At 42.0% G+C, this 17,830-nt stretch overlaps 1 protein-coding gene across 2 annotated transcripts in view; it reads right to left on the minus strand.

Moving 5' to 3' along the window:
- The window catches only part of LOC108935522 (contactin-associated protein-like 2), a 300,803-nt gene extending 283,390 nt beyond the window's left edge, over window positions 1-17,413 (minus strand). For both annotated transcript variants that reach the window (XM_018754213.2, XM_029254781.1), the window contains exon 1: window positions 17,189-17,413. In XM_018754213.2, coding sequence (XP_018609729.1) covers window positions 17,189-17,297 — 109 coding nt within the window. In that variant the 5' untranslated portion in view covers window positions 17,298-17,413. The remainder of the gene's footprint in view (window positions 1-17,188) is intronic.
- Between the last annotated feature and the right edge of the window lie 417 nt (window positions 17,414-17,830).

Below are 17,830 nucleotides of genomic sequence, written 5' to 3' on the forward strand. Positions count from 1 at the left end.
CCACTGGGTATGGTTCCCCTTTTTTCCACCCATACAATGTAATGTATACTGTTCCGGTAATCATCATTTCACAATTTCGACACCACATCTTAAAAATAATAAGAAAGGCAAATAAAGGCTGAAAGACAAGTAAGGAAGTCAAATAATTTATTTCTGATTCTGTATAATATCTTATAAAAACATTTGAGGATACAGGATTACTTAAACACACATAGAAAGTAATGAAGAGGGAACGGAGAAAAGAACGTCACCTGAACTGCTTTATTTTAAAAGAAAAGTTTTGATGTGAATAACCTAAAATGATTCTGATGAACTGCGAAGCACGTTGCTTCATACAGTTTCGTCTATGGGGATGTTTTTCTTCAGTTTAAAATCCACATTTGTTCAGTTTAACAACTTTTTTTGCCTTTATAATTCATTTTCACACTCCTTTGCTACTTGAGAAACTGGAATTTTGCATACACTTTAATTTTTTGCAGCATTAAGATCCCCAGGCATAAACTTTGCATTCAGTAGTAGAGCACCATTTTAATAAAATCAATCTACTCTTGGTTGCTGCTCATTGCAGACTGGGACATTTATGAAAGTGCTATCTCTTGCACTGAGTTAAACAATCATACAACATTTCAAATACAGCACAGAGCTACTAAAGGCCTTAAAACTATATCACTAGGCAAAAATGCAATCATGACTAACTCACATTATATTCATAAAGGGCAATTGCTGTAAAAAGGCTCTGGGGCAAAGGAACATGCATCAATACCTTTAAAAAATTACATCTCAAAATATATCAGAGTTACTGTCAAGAATGACTCCACATAACTAATTTCTTACCCATTAAGAGCTGTTGACTTCCAACGGACTGACTGTCTGAGGACATAAGATTTTACATATGGAGAAAATCAGCATAAACATGTATATCCAATTTACATGTTTTGTGTAATTACTGTCACATACATTTAGATCAAGACTTTCTTTACTTTTTATCATTTTTATGTAGCTGTCAAATGACATTGCCTGATATTCAAGGGGAAACAGATAACACTAAATTTTCTTTATTACAGCCCCTAGCTAGAGAGGCAATTGAGAAGGTATTTAACCATCACATTTGTCCTACATATATGTGTCTATGTATGTGTGTATATACAGTGTGTGTATATATATATATATATATTTTTTTTTTTTTTCCCTTTTGCCATCACACCACTGCTGTTAAACCAGGAGGTAAACTTAATGTTGTCCTTCAGTTTACAGTTCCATAGAAAATCACTTAGAAATGTCATGTTAATGGGTGAAACTATCTGGAAGAGTAGGGAAAATTCAAGTCCCTGCACTTAACCATTAAAGTGCCTATTATACAGCTAGTGGTTAGTGCTGCTGCCTTTGGACCTAAAAGTCGCATGTTTGAATCTTACCTCTGGCTGTAGTACCCTTGAGTCAGGTACTTACCCTAAAATTGCTCCACTAAAAATTATCCAGCTGTATAAATTAGTAAATAATTGTTAGCAGCTCACTATTATAAGTTGCTTTGGAGAAAAGCATATGAATAAATAATTGTATTACCTATAAATGTAAACATTTTCTTAACTTTGTTACTTTAGGTAAGGAAAATGTCAGGGTCATTTATCACTGCATGCTTGTTTTTGTATGGGATGAGATTTAATTTATATATTTTCTGTCTCATTATTAAAAAAAAAATAAAAAAATCAACCAAATTGTTAATTGATTATTTGGTTAAAATAATTTTCACACCCATATTGCACCTATTAACATAGACTGACAAAACACCAAGATGTTTTTTGCTTTGTGATGTTGAAAGGAACAGCAGTATAACGTGTCATTACTACAGAACTGGTCTCAGTGGTAGCTGTTTTTCTCCCAAATCCCTTCATGTTGGTCTCCATCAGAAGGAACAGAACATCTGCTGCTACTCCCCCCATGAATTATGCCACCAAGGAAAGCTGGGTTTAGAAGCTTAATCCATGTTAGGGTCTGTGCGATGGGCTGTTTGTTGGAAGCTCTCAAAAACCACTGTCCTCCCTCAGTCATGACTGGTGGTACCTCAGTTTCAGACACAAAATTTCCATCCAGAAGAGGACAGTACAAAATTGGAGAAAAAAATGGAACTAGTTTCCCAACAAATACAGGTGGTCCCTGATTTATGCTCATTCAATTTACAATTTTTTCGACTTTACGATGGTGAGCTGGCGATACACACTCAGTAGAAACCATATTTCAGTTTTTGAATTTTGATTTTTTTTCCCGGGCAAGAAATTGGCTGTGCGATACTCTCGCAATGCTGGGCAGTGACAGCAATCCGCATCTCCGAGTTTATCATGTAGAGGTGTGTATTAAATGGATTTTCAACTTAAGATATTTGACTTTGCGGTGTGTAACCCCATCATAAATCGGGGACCACCTGTACTTGCAAAATTCTAGAAAGAACCTTGACAAAAGGTTTTCCAGCAGCTTCTATTTGGTATGGTGGCTCAGCAGGTAGCACTGGCATCCCACAGTTGCTGGGCTCTGAGCTTGGAGCTGGCTTTGAACCCAGCTCAGTCAGTTTGCACTTTGCATGTTCTCCCTGTGTTCATGTCAGTTCCCTCCAGGTGTTCCAGTTTCGTTCCAGAGATCAAAGATGTGTGTTTGTTGAACTGGTGATACTAAACTCCACTCAGTGTCTGTATATGTGACTGAGTAAGTGTGTGTGATTGGCCTACAGTAGACTGGTTTCCTAACTGGGTGGACCCTGCCTTGTCATACGTTTCTGGAATAGGCATCAGACCACCTTGACCCTTACAGCATAAGTTGATAATGGATAGATGGTGGAAGCTATAAAGATGGTCAAGGACTACCTATATTCTACAGGTTGGCAAAAGAGGGGGAAAAAAAGTCCTAAACTCAGTTTCTGCAATTTCTTTTATAGTAAACATCTAGAGATTCCCAACAGTTTCTGCAGCTGCAACTTTCTTTGCTAATTGTGTGCGCCACTGATATGACGTGGTTAAGGGGCTTATCACTGGTTGTGGACGAAGGCACAATGAGAGAGGATTTAGAAGGGTTACAGAAGGAAAGTCACATGACTTGGCATTTAAAAGGCAACTGCAAAGGATTGGCAGCTGAATTTGCATATTCATAATGACTAGATTCTGGCACTTGAATAAATCACTACTTGGGTGTCAATGCACGGGCCCATTTTTACATAGCAGTTTCTCAAGACATTATGATTAAGGTCTTGTTGATACAGTACAGACATATGGTACATAAAGAGTCCTGTTTTATCTTCAGGGGTTTTGGTTATTAATAATAATAATTTTACTGCATTACTGAGTCAATTATAGCTCCTGGAGTTACAGTTCCTACTTTAGGGATCCCTGCTGAGCCTTAAAGCAGTTCTTGAAATGTGTGTTGAACCATGCTAACTACTGAACTGGTAGTACCATTGGGAACCTAAGGCATTTTAACATTTAGATTTTTCATTTAGCTGATACTTTCCTCCAAAATAAGTTACAATGTTGAGCTATCTACAGTTATTTGCCCCTTTTTACAGGTGGGTAATATTACCATTTATGCAGCTACTCATGTGGTAGACATTGGCTCATATGGCGGAAAGTAACTGTACTTCAGAATCATGTGTCTGCATCCCAGTCGTTCTGCTGAAATGCAGACATTGTGTTTTCTGTGAGATACACATCGCTTTGGAGAAGTGTCTGCTGAATGAATAAATGTACCAGAACAATTGAGTACCTTGTAGGGTACTACAGCTGGAAGTGAGATTCAAATCTGCAACTTCTAAGTTGAAAGAGAGCAGTTCTAACCACCATGCTACCAGCTGTGTATGACACAGAATATAACTAAGGAATGTTTTTTTTTTTTTTTTTTGAAGCAATATTTATGTGCAGATCATTCAAGTTGTATCGAGTCTCAACAAGGAGGCAAGTAGATGCTCAAACCCCTCCCTGAGCAATGACTTTTCCCTCAAAGTAACTCAGGGGACCATGCACACAAAACAATGTCCACAGACTTAAAGATGGAAAGTATTTTTCTTCATGTATAGATTTTGTAGTATTTAAGAAACACAGCCTGAAGAAGTTTCCCCTAGAGTGAAATATTACGCATTCATGTCAACATCAAGATCTGTAAAAGATCATACCTCATATGGGTATCGCTCACCCTGGCCAGTTTTAGTGGCCATCAGCAGAATTGTCACTGATTGCATTTTCTTAAGTGTTTTTAAAATATTTCATTCTAAAAGAAAAAAACCATTACCTTTTGGACCGTTCATGTGATAAAACGGTCAATACGAAGAGAGTGGACCTGTGTAATACATCATGATACATACCATAGAACCAGATGGACAGGCCAGCTGTACATAGTTTTTGTATATTTAATAGGGCTGTTGGCATGAGAAAGGGTACAAACTGGTTACCTGAATGCTCGTGGCTCCAGAATCACAGTACAACAGCAAAAAATTACCTGTTTTGTTTTGTGTTATCACTGACTTTATGCTGTTATGTAAGCAGTTGGAAAAATGTGGGTATACTCAAAAACAGCACCAGTCAAAGTCAAAGGAAGGTTTTGCTCCTTTTGTTCTTTACCTAGGCCTAACCCCTCGCCACATGCAGTATTCAGTTTAAAAGTAGGAATTTCGCTTACATGTCTTCCCAGCTCTTCTGCAGCAGGTCTCAGAGATGTAGGGCACCTGAGGGTTGCTTAACTCTAGGGACAGACTGGTAGCATAGTGATTAAGAGCTGCTACCTTTGGACTTAAAGGTTGCAGCTTCAAATCCCAACTCCAGCTGTAGTACCCTTGAGCAAAATACTTACCCTGAATTGTTCTAGTAAAAAATTACCCAACTGTATAAAAGGGTAAATAATTGCAGGTATCATAACACCAATGGTGGGGGCCCAGCTGGTTTGGCCGGGGCCTGCTTTCTGGTGGGTCTGGGGTTCGTCTCCTGCTTAGGGTGCCTTGCGACGGACTGGTGTCCCGTCCTGGATGTGTCCCCTCCCCCTCCAGCATTGTGCTCTGTGTTGCCAGGTTAGGCTCCGGTTCACTGCAACCCCCACTTGGGACGAGCGGATTCAGACAGCGTGTATGATAACATTGTAATCTCCTGTGAAGAATAGCATCAGCTAAATGAATAAGTGTAAATGCTTTCACTCTTATCTCCAGCTCCTCTCATAGTGTTGCTCAGGTGTACTGGTTCTACCACAAGAGCATAGGGTGCAACAGAGGAAACGCCCTAAAGGGGATGTCATTCCTTTGCAAGGCAATCACTTGATAATTGTCTCACACATACACACATTGCAGGCAATTTAGTCACCAATTCACCAGAAACCTTCGACCCCAGGTATAAATGCACAGCCCAGGAAGTGAGACACTTATGCCAACTACGTACATTTGCTCAGTGTGTGGATGTGTACCCTGTCACTACTGTGTACATATGTGGTGTGCGTATTATACGCGTGTATGCAGAATAAAATAATTTAAAAGAGTAGAAAGATAACCAAAACATTCACGTGGGGGAAAAAAGTGTTTCATTAGCCCTAATTGGTGGTCAATAAAATCACTTGATATAAGTAAGCACTTCAATTAGACCGACCTCTACATTGTTGAAGAGGCATTAGAGATGTCTGATGATAGCTTTGGAGAACTGGTACGGTCTCAGGAGCCATCCATCGCCAAGGGGAAGGAAGTCTCTAAAGAAGCGTTCAAAGCGTAAAGCATCATTACCACAGCCCTCCAAAACTGTTAATGTGAGCATGGTAATGGGAAATAGACTGCTATTGTAGTGGTTGATTCAACTTCAACAATTTTATTTTTATTTATTATTGTACTGTGTAACACCACACAGGTTAATGGTTAATTTAGACGAAGAAACACACTCTAATACGACGATCTTGAAAACGGTAGGTTAGGTGTGTCTATGTATATATATTTACTTATATTTATGTATATGTGTGTACTGTATATACACATACACACAGATATATATATATATACATAAATATATATTAAGGGGGTGCGGTGGTGCAGTGGGTTGGACCACAGTCCTGCTCTCCGGTGGGTCTGGGGTTCGAGTCCCGCTTGGGGTGCCTTGCGACGGACTGGCGTCCCGTTCTGGGTGTGTCCCCTCCCCCTCCGGCCTTACGCCCTGTGTTACCGGGTAGGCTCCGGTTCCCCGTGACCCCGTATGGGACACGCGGTTCTGAAAATGTGTGTGTGTGTGTGTGTAAATATATATTAGTATTACCTACTCACTTTTGTTAAATGTAAGGAAACCCGAGTGCTAGGAGGAAACACATGCAGGCATGTGAAGATCATGCAAAGTCCATCCAGACTGAACTGGACCCGAACCACTTGAACAGCCCAGTTGCTGTGAAGTTGCAGCACCTCCCACTGTGGAACCATGTCACCCTGGTGTAACTGTGTCTAATATGGTTATATTAATTTTGTAATTTATAACCATCTTCTTCATTGGACTGGCATCCTTTCCAGGGTGTAACCCCCAGCCTTGCGCCCAGTGATTCCAGGAGAGACTCTGGACCGCCCCAACTGTGACCAAGAAAAGCATTTAGCAAGAGTGAGTGAGTGAGTGAGTGAATTATTACTTTCAGGAACTTTTGGCTCTGGCAAATAACACAGTATTGTCTGAACACCGATATCCTCAGGCTGCTATGCCTCACAGCAGAAGAATAGAGCGAGCGGAAAGGCAGGCCATGGGGACAGAACCGATCTGGATCTGGTGCAGAACAAAGCGACATATGAAACCACCACTGGCGGAGAAAAGTGAAACATCTCCCACTGGCAGTGGGCTCCCTCCAATGCCAGGGAAGCGGAGCAGAGAGGTGTGCTGTGACAGAGCCATCACGGAGCCCGGCTCTTTGAAAAGCTGGTTACGTCATAACTCAGCTAAGGGCACTGAAGCACAGGGTAAGCATGCAGCTTGGGAACGCCTCCAGTTCCCCATTGATGACTTCCCCCGTCTTACAGTGAGCTTTTTAGGAACTCCTGTAACTTTTACACTTAGTTTTACATGTAGCGATCATGTCTAAGTGACACGTTTTTTTCGAAGAAGTGACTGCTCTTTCAACTTGGCTATTTACCCATCTGATCCACAGAAATGAGCATAAAAGGGAACAATATATTCCCCAAACATGCGGACTAAGTATTTTAGAGGTGTACAGAGGTTAAAAAAATTACACAATTTACAATTCATTTCACTTGAATGCTAATATGTGCTTCTATTTATCATATATTGTTCTTGCATCATTTTGTTGTGTTGTACTATACTGAAAATTAATGATCAATTTATTACCAGTGTAAAAGATACATTGGATTACTATTGTTCTGCTTATTATGCACCATAATAAAGAGCCCTATGTACAATGAATGACCTATGTATTCCTGTGTCATTTTTACAAATGCTAATAAAATTCTGAAAATTTTTGATGTTTGAAAATGCTGAACATCCTCCACTATAACCTGAAATATATATTTTGGATGTGTCAATACACGTAGCATTACAAGAACTCAAATGTCGTACAATGGCCTTCCCGGGTACGGGTATAAAATGTAAATGAGATGATGAAAACAGTTGGACACCCATGTTACCAAAAAAATTATATATTAAACCAAATTATTAAAGTATTAAACTAAAGATACAGCAGCAGGACCTCTTTTTGATGGGCATCCACTTGGTCAGCAGCTAAACTTAATAGCAGACCAGAAAGTACTTGGTCACTGTTTTACTATTAAGTAAAACTGCAGGGTATACTTCCAAGTCAGTTCTCCAGTTTTGCTTCCAAGTTGAACAAAGCGTTCGACCTAAACCATATAAAACTGTAAGAAGCCGAAAGGCAATAAATAAATCCGTTAACCAGAGAACGGTAACAGTGAAATACTCATGACCACATGGATTCTCAGCTGTGAGAGACCACCTTGTTTCAATGCATCGTATATTACGTTTTTGCACTTCTCGCTGCTGTCACGAATCACAAAGCCTTGGCTCAACAGGTCGCTGATTATTTATCAGAATACCAGCGCAGGCAACGAACACAGGCACTCCGGTTCAGCGAGGCAAACAGAAAGTGATTCGATTCAGCCGCACTCTGCCACGGTAACGACCCAGTGTAAGCACCGCTCCGCCACCGGCCGTCAACGCGTGACATCGCAGGACTACCCTCTCAGAGCCTCTCCACCTCCCATTAGGATTAATGTATCTCTGTCATCCAGACCGGCCTAGCACTATCACTGCCTGTTCTAAAAATACGAGGCTCAATCCAGCCCTGTCAGGGATACAAAAACAGGTCAAGGATTTTCTTTTTAAATTGCACTCTCGCACCCTCCCCTTGGCGGGACCGGCCAAAACACTGTTTATTTAGCAAATTAGTCAGCAAGCTAATGGACAGCTACCCTCTGAGTCACCTAAGTAACAATATAAAGCCATTAACAGCTTTCACAAATGCATGCCTGGGAAAACAGTGGCTTGCTGAAACTCTCTACTGAGCAATTTATTTTGGGAAAAGCACTGAGGGGGCCATTGATGCACTGGAAAAATCTTCTGCTTGACTTTTCAGTATTATCACGGAGACACTTAGTGTTTTGCTTTGTTCTTTCATTCATTTATTTTACGTCAGTTCAGTAACTGTACTTAAGGGTTACCTGAAACAAGGTTAAGGAGCAGGATGCAAAGATGTGCAGCAACACCCACTTGACCAGGTGTATATTGCTGATCATGTCAACAGCTATTTTTGTGGTGGGGTGGCATCCCATCCAGTGGGTACCCTGCCTCAAACCATATACTTCTAGGACAGGCTCCAAAACCACTGTGTACCTTTTTTGGACAAGTTAATATTGGCAAATGGATGAGTAGCTGGCTGGCTGGTTGGATGAATGTTTATGTTTATGTTTAACAATTCTGTGCTCGCAAATTGTTGAATGATGGGTAAACCTTTCTGCAGCTACTTGTGTGAAGTACACTGGTTTATATGGTGGATTCAGATTAACTGTACTCCAGAATCACACGTCTACATTCAGATCTCACCTTGTGGTGATGTAACGCATTGCATTATTTTCTGAGATGTAAATCGCTTTGGAGAAAAGTATCTGCTAAATGAATAAATGTAAATTTGGATGAGTGGATGATGGTTCTTAAAAAAGCTTTGCAACATACATAAAAATATCAGCAATTCCTCCTGCCCCATTGCCTCCTGATGCTCATGAAAGCAACGGACACACAGCACATGCATCCTCAGCGATGCGGAAGGCATCCCCACCAGGCCCTCTGCAGCACAAGCTCCTGTTGCTGGGCCAAAAGGCCATTTGTGGAAGCATGTGGTAATTTTTCACCCTTGACTGCTGACTCTGCACCCGATGGGGGCATGGGAGGGGGTCAGCTGTCACCGTGCAGCCCAGGACTGGAGAAGGAGTGCAGTGTCAGTCTAAACAGCAGACCGGACACCCGGGTGCCCCTCGCTGACAGTCAGCACTGCTCTCCTTTGACCCAGAATAACCCTAGCCCTCAGCAACAGGACCCCCGCAACAGTTTTAGTGGCATCAGCCTGATCCCAGTACCATCACTACAGTAGGACACACACCAAGTGGACAAAAACAATAAGTGTTTTCAGGGTCTCAGGACAACGTCTCCCCACTACGTTCCCTCAAAACCCTGAGAAACCGGTCAGGATTGGCCTCCTTCGGTCCACTTTGCCCAACCTCTGACTGACTCTTCCACTCTGCAGTAATTTCGGAAACAAAGAATTTTCAGATCCGAGTAAGCTTTCTGTGAGAGCACCAGTCAGTTTTTAATCCACTGCCTGCTGGCCCTTCTCATACATGGATGAAGGGTGAAATATATCCCCCATTATTTTTGTAGTATGAAGCGGATGCATGGCTACATGCACCGTAATATAGCGCAAAAAACCAATGACATTTTCACAAAGGGCAAATACACTTCACGAGCACTCAGTAATCATACTACAACAGGGACACAATCAAATAACACTCAGAACAATGTCCTTTATTCTCAATACATACACACACCGATATATTTCTTTTCTGATGTGCTGTTAAAGGACTTGAAGGCTTGACAGGCCATTCCCATGTTTCCCCTGCTGATTTTCATAATCCTCCATTGAGCACTGATGATCATTATCAAATGCATCGCATTTCCTGTGGTGCTGCACTGAAGTGCAAGGAGCTGAACGCTGTTGAATGACAAATCCTCCCTATGGAGAATTTACCACGAAACACACCCCCACAAACCATTTGTTACCACAGATTATACTCCATCCCCCTCAGAAATCTTCACAAGATAATCCAGGACCATTATTTTATATGAGATGATAAAAGCTTGTCCCACGGCCGACTGATTTAAGCTACGGCATCGTCTAAACCCAGGGCCCTCAAACTGCATCTTGGGGCCAGACTTCTGCTAAAGTGCTGTACTAAATGTTTATATATTGTTGCTAATGCTGAAAACAGAGTATAAGCACACTTAAGACTGACTGCTAATCTTCCATCTCAATAAGGTAAACGGAGAATGTGTGCATTAAAAGTTTTGTATTTGACCATGTGCTTCTACTTTGATTACGCTTCATTTAGAGGGTCTGAGCAAATTGTGATATCTAATATTTCACCCAAATCAGTTGATTCTCTGAAGTGTAGGTATAATGAACATTTTTTTTTTTTTTTTTTTTTTTTTTTACTTTCTTGCTCTATTGATGCCTGGTCACAATAAATGGTGGGCAACTCAATTACTTTTTGTGTTTAAAAAATTAGACTGAAGACCCAATTTATATTGCTCCTTCCCCAGGCCTTTAAATATGTGGGTCTCTAAGCTATTTTGTGCTCATTTACTTTTTCAAATTATAGTTCCTTTTTAGACCTTTCTCCCTCCTCCCATAATTTTGTATTGGAATAAGATTTTTTCATTCAAATCCCAAATGGAAATGCCTGTATAAATTAATGTCTTGCTTCATTTTTTTCCTCTTTTAAGGAGAGAAAACAAGTTACATTTTTAAAAGAAAAATATTTTTTCCCCCATTTTAATTTTGGACGTTTTTTTTTTTATATTTGCATATGGAAGCCTAGAGTACCACTAATGAAAAAGAAATTCACCCATCTACAAAAGCACTACACTGAAAACCTGAGGGAACAGCAAATCAAAGCACTGAACAGCATCTGTTTTCACCATTTTATGAAGCAAAGCTGTCTCCATGCGGTGCTGCTTTTCAACTGGCATGTGTGCCTATAGTGCGACTACAGTTAGTGTTTTACAATTATACATATTTGTGCTCTGCGGCACCACTTTTTGATATCTTCTGAAACATAAAATGCTTGAAAGTCCCAAGAAAGAGCCCTCTTCATCTCATGTCAGAATTGCTTTCATCAACATGAAACTCTGCGCTGCGCTCAGTGCTGTACACACCAACAGCGTTGACATGAAGACACACTTTCCTCAGTCACTCCTCGCAGTTATTTAATAAGTTAGAAAGACTCAAAACCGTAATATTGGCGACAACTGTGGTGTAACAACACCACATGCAAAAGACATTAAAATACTTTTTTAGTGAAGTGTTAGCAAATACTTTCCAGTGTTTTCTCTGAAATGTACATTGAGGGAACAGAAAAAAATCAAAGCACCTAAGCTTTCACCTAAAAATCTAGGCTTAAATCGCACTTCCTACTGTAGCACCTGTGAGCAAGAAAACCAAAAACTACACAAAAAACAGCTTTATACAGGGGGAAGATAAGTTAGGATTGCATGTCACTTTGGATAATAGCATCAGATAAATTAAACCCCGGGAAATATGAGGCATGGGTCACCGTGGGTGGGATACCAGCTCAGAGGGCAAACAGACACCCTCACACGCTGAGCAATTCAGAGTGACCAATGCTCGAGAAACACACATATTTGGACTGTGGGAGGAAAGCACAAAACATGGGGAGAGCATGCAACCACCACACAGACCGAGTCTGATTTGACCCCACAGCTCAAAAGTTGACACCAGTGCTACCTGCTGTGCCACCTGCTTGTGTAAAAGAGTGAATGACTTTTTTTAAATGGATGTTAAGTAAAGTATTACCTCCCCCCCGCCACCATATTCTTTGTTTCTTTCCAAGCTTTGTTTTCCCCAAACGCTTTGTGTCCCCAAACACCTTTTATAGTCGAGCTTTCCATTTACAACTGATTTCACAGTGCAGTATTTGCAGGCCGGATTCAGTGCCGCAATTCTCCAGCCTGCGTTTCTGTTCGTACCCTCTGCCAAGGGCCTCCCAGCAGCAGCTGACCACAGTTACACGCAGCGGCCCTCGTCTTCATTCACTCCTCTGGCTCCCGAGCCGAGACGCACGCCGAAGTGGAGCCCGTTTCGTGGCAAACAAACCACAGGAACAGGAAATCCTTCACGACATGTCCACGTTCCTCACTGCACGAGCATATTAAAGCAAATTATTCGTGTCCAAGTTCCAGTGAAGATTATTGAATTAGGTTTCCCATAAGCCTTTAATAAACTAGCTGTTGAAGCTGCAAATGGGAGCACTCTTACGATAACACACAGCCCACAGATATGGCACTGTGAAGACGACCAGCCAGAACTAATTCTGCCATCCGTGTCCTCCGTAGCCAAGTAAAAAATCTGGCCATATTGAGAATGAGTGGGACACACATATGGTGCTGGCATCTACCTCCCTTTCACAGGACCATAAATAAACCCTCCCAGGCAAGCATGGTCAGAATGGGCGATTCATGTCACCTTCATTCTCAACACAAAACGCCTGGAGCAAAATACACGGATGACCCACAGCTAGGGGAGACCTTTCCTTGCATGCTGAAACATTATCAAGAATCAGTGAGGAAAAAAATACCATATCGTTACTGCGCTAACAAAGCGCACGCTCATCAGGGCGACAGTTATACCCTAAAAATCAAACCTTCGATCTGTCCGCTAATCTCCGTCACGTGCTCGCCACAAAGGCGGCGGCTTTCATCCTGTCCCAGAGCGAGAGTGCCGTCAGCTCGAGGATTAGACTTTGTAAATCACCCGTCAGGCAAAGGTTTAATTAATTTGGCACTCGGACTAGATTGAAGTTAGAGGGTTCTAAACAACAGCGGGGCTGTTTAAATGATTTTTATACTATGGGAGATTGGTGCACAGGGGTCAATCTTGCATTCTGGCAGCATTAGACATCTGTTAGGTTTCATTCCACCCTGATAACTGATGTATCATATTTATAAGCAGCAAACTGGGTTTTGCTAAAAGACCTAAATAACAGAAGCGAGAAAAACAACTATGAAACAAAGGGGTGCTGTTAGTACCACATAGAACACTGATACACAGCATAGTATGAAGACATCTCATTGCACCAGCACGCACGAGGTTCTGGCTTTAATACTGGCTATCATTTATGCCTCATCTAAGACAAATGTTGTTATTATAGTCTCCATATAGACTCAATTTGTTTTTAGCATCCTTGAGTGCCAAATTTATGCAGGGAGATTAAGTGAATTAATCTTTCAGCTAGTCCCATTGGACGAAAAAAAAAATCAGTTTAGCGAAGAGCATCTAAAAAGAAGGAAGCATTACTTTGTTAAAGATAATGTAAACAACTGGCCTTGTCTGACAAAGCAGTTTGCATCATAAGTTACTGTACATTGCAAAAATGCCAGATTATGTAAACAGCAGGGACAAGGCAGGAAGTTTTTTTTTTTGAAGGCGGGGGGAGTTAAAAAATTTCAGCTTTGTACCACACTCCAAAAAACGTGCAAGCATTTGCACATTTGCACACTGCCGGAGGGATCAGGGTGATGGATGTGTTTTTTGTTAAATTTAAAGTGTTGACCCACACATCTAGGAAACGGATGCTGAACTCCCACATTCTCTTTTTTTTCTGGCAGGGCAAACAGTTCATTATGAGGAAAAAATAACCGATATTCATTAATAATGTAATATTTATTTTCATAGAATAGACTTTAAGTGTAATTATAAAGCTTGAAAATAAGAACAAGGTGGAAATGGTTACAATATATTGTGCGTTTAATCTACAGAAAATAATTGAAATATAAAAGAACATTAAAAAATACATAATTCAAAATATCAGTTTGTTTACTGTGTTGTCTCTCACAGCACTTGATAACACAGTCATGAATGATTAATAGCAACAAACATCAGTTGAAACATCACACCAAGCAGCCAATGAATATTTGAGTCATTTTGCTGGTGATGAGTCTGTAGCTCATTCCAGTAATAGAGGAGATCAGGCTGACATGATTCCGACTGTCGTGTTCCCACGTCGGTTTCTGAAGCGCAGCACTACTGTAGATTCTATCTCGGCCCCTCTGGGGCATCACTAAAGTGCGTGATACGTGGTGGCATTTTCTCAGGGGGGACACATTACATTACAATAACTTTGCTCAGCACCGGGTGGCTGAGCTATCGCTGTGCCTTTTGCTCCTCGCTGCTTGATATTAAACAGCCATGAGCCGAACTGACAGATCTGAGACCTTGTGAAGAATGTGCTAATTCTGTTCTGTTGCAACACAATAAGACACTGTAAAAGAAATTATGGCTCAGGTTTTCAGACCATTACTGTTGAATCACGAGAGGATCTACAGAAAGAAACTTACACTAAACACATTAATATTGGAAAATGCTAAATGCAGATCTTATCTACAGCACAGTTTACTTTGCAGAATAAAAGCAAAATAAGTGTGCTGCAAAAAAGGTCCTTCATCTCTTAAATGTTTTAGTGTTTTCTGATCCACTGCACAGTGTGATTCTTCAATGCTAAAATTTTTGTCAACCTAAAATAACATTCAGAAGGCCCTATTCATCTTCACAGCAGGGAGCGCTAGACCTTAGAGCATAGCAGCCAAGCGACAAGCTGCCATACACTGTGTTTTCGGTACCTTTTCTTTTTAGCTTGTCCGCTCAAAAGCGTTCCAGATCAGCAGAATGATGTTTGTACCCAACATGCTCACACTGAAACACAGACAAAAAACATGTTTTTCTTTGACAGAATTCACCAGCATCCACAATGATTTGAGAAAAATCTTCTGAACCAGCAGAAACATTACTCTTTTTATTAATTGTTCAAAAAACCTCCCACAGAGAAGCATTAAAACAACAATGGTCAGAGCTGCATACACTTTGTATTCCCCAAACAAAACTTAAATGCAAATATATTTGCCTGAGAGTAGTCGTTCTCTAGTGGTTTCACATCCGTGATTAAAGCTAATCTTAGGCAGCCTTATGTTAATTCATGTAAGGTAGTCTAATACTATTGCTAATTTTGCTCTTTGGAAGCAGACATTTATTTCTGGTCCTTAATCAAATTATTTTTAGCTGCTTATAGGATTCTCCTACTGACTGTCTGTTCCAGTTCCTTACAACACCATTATTAACCTTGTTCTTTACATGAATAAGCATGAATTGTTGTTACTCATAGGAGAAATGTCAGTTTCTGTTAAAGAGTGGCACTTTGAAAAGCATAATGCAAAAGACAATTTACTTGCATTGACCTTTGTGCTCTTGCACTTATGGCGACGTGCCTAATTTCATATTTATATGAAATGTGCCGATTTCACGCTGATTCATTCCTATGAATTCAATGTGTTGCATCTCATTCTTGTATCTGTTGTAAGATATTATTGGACATGTTTACAAAACATGACCTTCATCTGAAGTATTAGAGATTCATCTCAAGAGATCACTAAAAAGCCGTTTAATGAAGACCCTCCATTTATGCACCGGTAATATAAAAAGTGGGAAAGTTTCATCTAAAAGCTGCAGAAACAGCTTTAACAGTTTTAACTGCTCACATGGATCACAATGACTGCACAATGTGAGCAGAATAAAATGCCACTAATCACACACTGCAAATAATGAAATAAAGTATTTATGCAAAAACCAAACACAGGACTTCCTTTGCAGCGGTACTCAAAAATTGTCTTTTATCAGTTTACTCAGCAACTTTCACCCTAATTGTTCATGTAAACAAAGCATGAATGCCGAGAAGATGGAATCGATTAGTCAGCAGTGAATGGAGCTACAGGACAGCTCAACCCTGGGCTACAAAAGTCAAAACTGTCTCTGAGATGGCCCAAGAAACAGTGTTAAAACTTCACTTTTACAGCACTGCTGAAAGCACAGACTACTTGTGAGATCCAAGGCCTTTTAGGGGCATTAAAGTGCAATTCAGAAGATAACCTGTCAGCACTACACTGCATGCATCGCAATATGAAACTGCAGAGAAACATGTCAGTCTCACCGCGTGCTGCAGTGGCCTAATAATAATAATAATAAAAATAATAATAAATGTGAGTCGTGCTTGCAGGAAAATTTCACGCAGAAATCAGAAACGAAAATGTGCACGATTTCACCTAGTCTGCTTTTCATCACCTGCAGGCACTTGCACGGCCATCTCATCCCTGTCTGAAGAACACTCACGCCACGCACGGCACCAAGCATCCACATGTTAGTTCGCGCAGCTGCAGAAGGCGAGCAGCGCAGCTCCGTGGAACGTGCAGCGACACGCGCGGCTCAGCGGTGCGTCCGTGACCGGTGCCAGACTCACGGGCAAAGCGCGTGCCCACCGCGTCCCGCGCGACACCGCAAAGCGCACATGATGATGAGCGCGCAAGGAAACGGCTCCGCGGTCGGGTGCCTGTTTACAAACACCTCGCGACTTCTCCGCTGTTCACGTGCAAAAAGAAGTGGAAAATGTCAAAGTCCCGCAAGCGCGAAGCCGGAGTCACATCGCACTTCAGTTCGGATTCTTCTCACCGCTAACTGAATCTCAGCACCCAAACAGCCAACTTCGCTCCATGGGGGGGGGAAAAAAAAGAGCAGAATCATACCCTCCTCTTAGTCTTACCAAATACTCGGTCATTTTAAGCATTAATCTGACATGGGGTATTAAAACAAGCAGCAGAAACTAAGCAAAGCGCGGTCATGGCCGATAGTTTGGAAAGCAGCACCCATTAGGTCCACATAGTAAACGCAAATAAATTCTAAGTGCAGGGCACTTCATCAGCACAGCAGCACATGCCGAAGACCCCTCGGCGCTCCCATGCCCCCCTCGGTAGCGGCCCCGCACTGGCCGGTCCCCGCAGAGGAGCGTTTGGCGCGCGGCAGAAAAGCGACGGACTGACGGACGGACGGAGGAACGGACTCCACTTACGGGATGACGGGAGAGCTGCGCTGGAGCGGCTGACGAGGCTTAAAATCCACAGCAAGTGCGTAAACCACGATGCGGGAAGCCACGGCATCTTCACTTTTGACACACTCATCTGTGTGTGTTTTAAATACACTCTCTAGGTGAGAGCAAAGCTGCACGCGTTTTCTTGCACGCGGCTCCTCTTCCTCTTGCTACGTTTTGTTTGTTTCTCCCCCCCTCCCCCCTTCTTTTTACAATTATTACAGTGGAATATGTTCCCCGCCCGCAAAGCGAAGCGGCGTGTGTTCCACTCGTCGGGGTATAACCGCAGTAAATAGAGAGGAAGGAGGAGGAGGAGGACGACGAGGAGGAGGAGGACGCCACCTCGCTCGCATGGGCAGCCGACGTGTCTGTGCAGCGCCCCTCAGCAGAGCAGCTCCTCATATATGAGCCCGCAGCGCTCAGCCTCGGACACCACGACAGCCGGGGATCTTCCTCGCGAGACGCGCGCGGGCCGCATTTGGGTCCTCAGAGCGGGCAGGAGCCGCGTGGGACATCGCGGTGGACCTGGGAGAGGCGCGTGCCGCGAGGAGGTCGCTGTCCAGGTGCTGAAGTTGTGAGTAAGAGCGTCCCGGGGTCCCCGTGCTGCCTCCCCCCTGCCCCCCC

The sequence above is a fragment of the Scleropages formosus genome, chromosome 9, assembly GCF_900964775.1.
Source record: "Scleropages formosus chromosome 9, fSclFor1.1, whole genome shotgun sequence".
Classification (NCBI taxonomy): Eukaryota; Metazoa; Chordata; class Actinopteri; order Osteoglossiformes; family Osteoglossidae; genus Scleropages; species Scleropages formosus.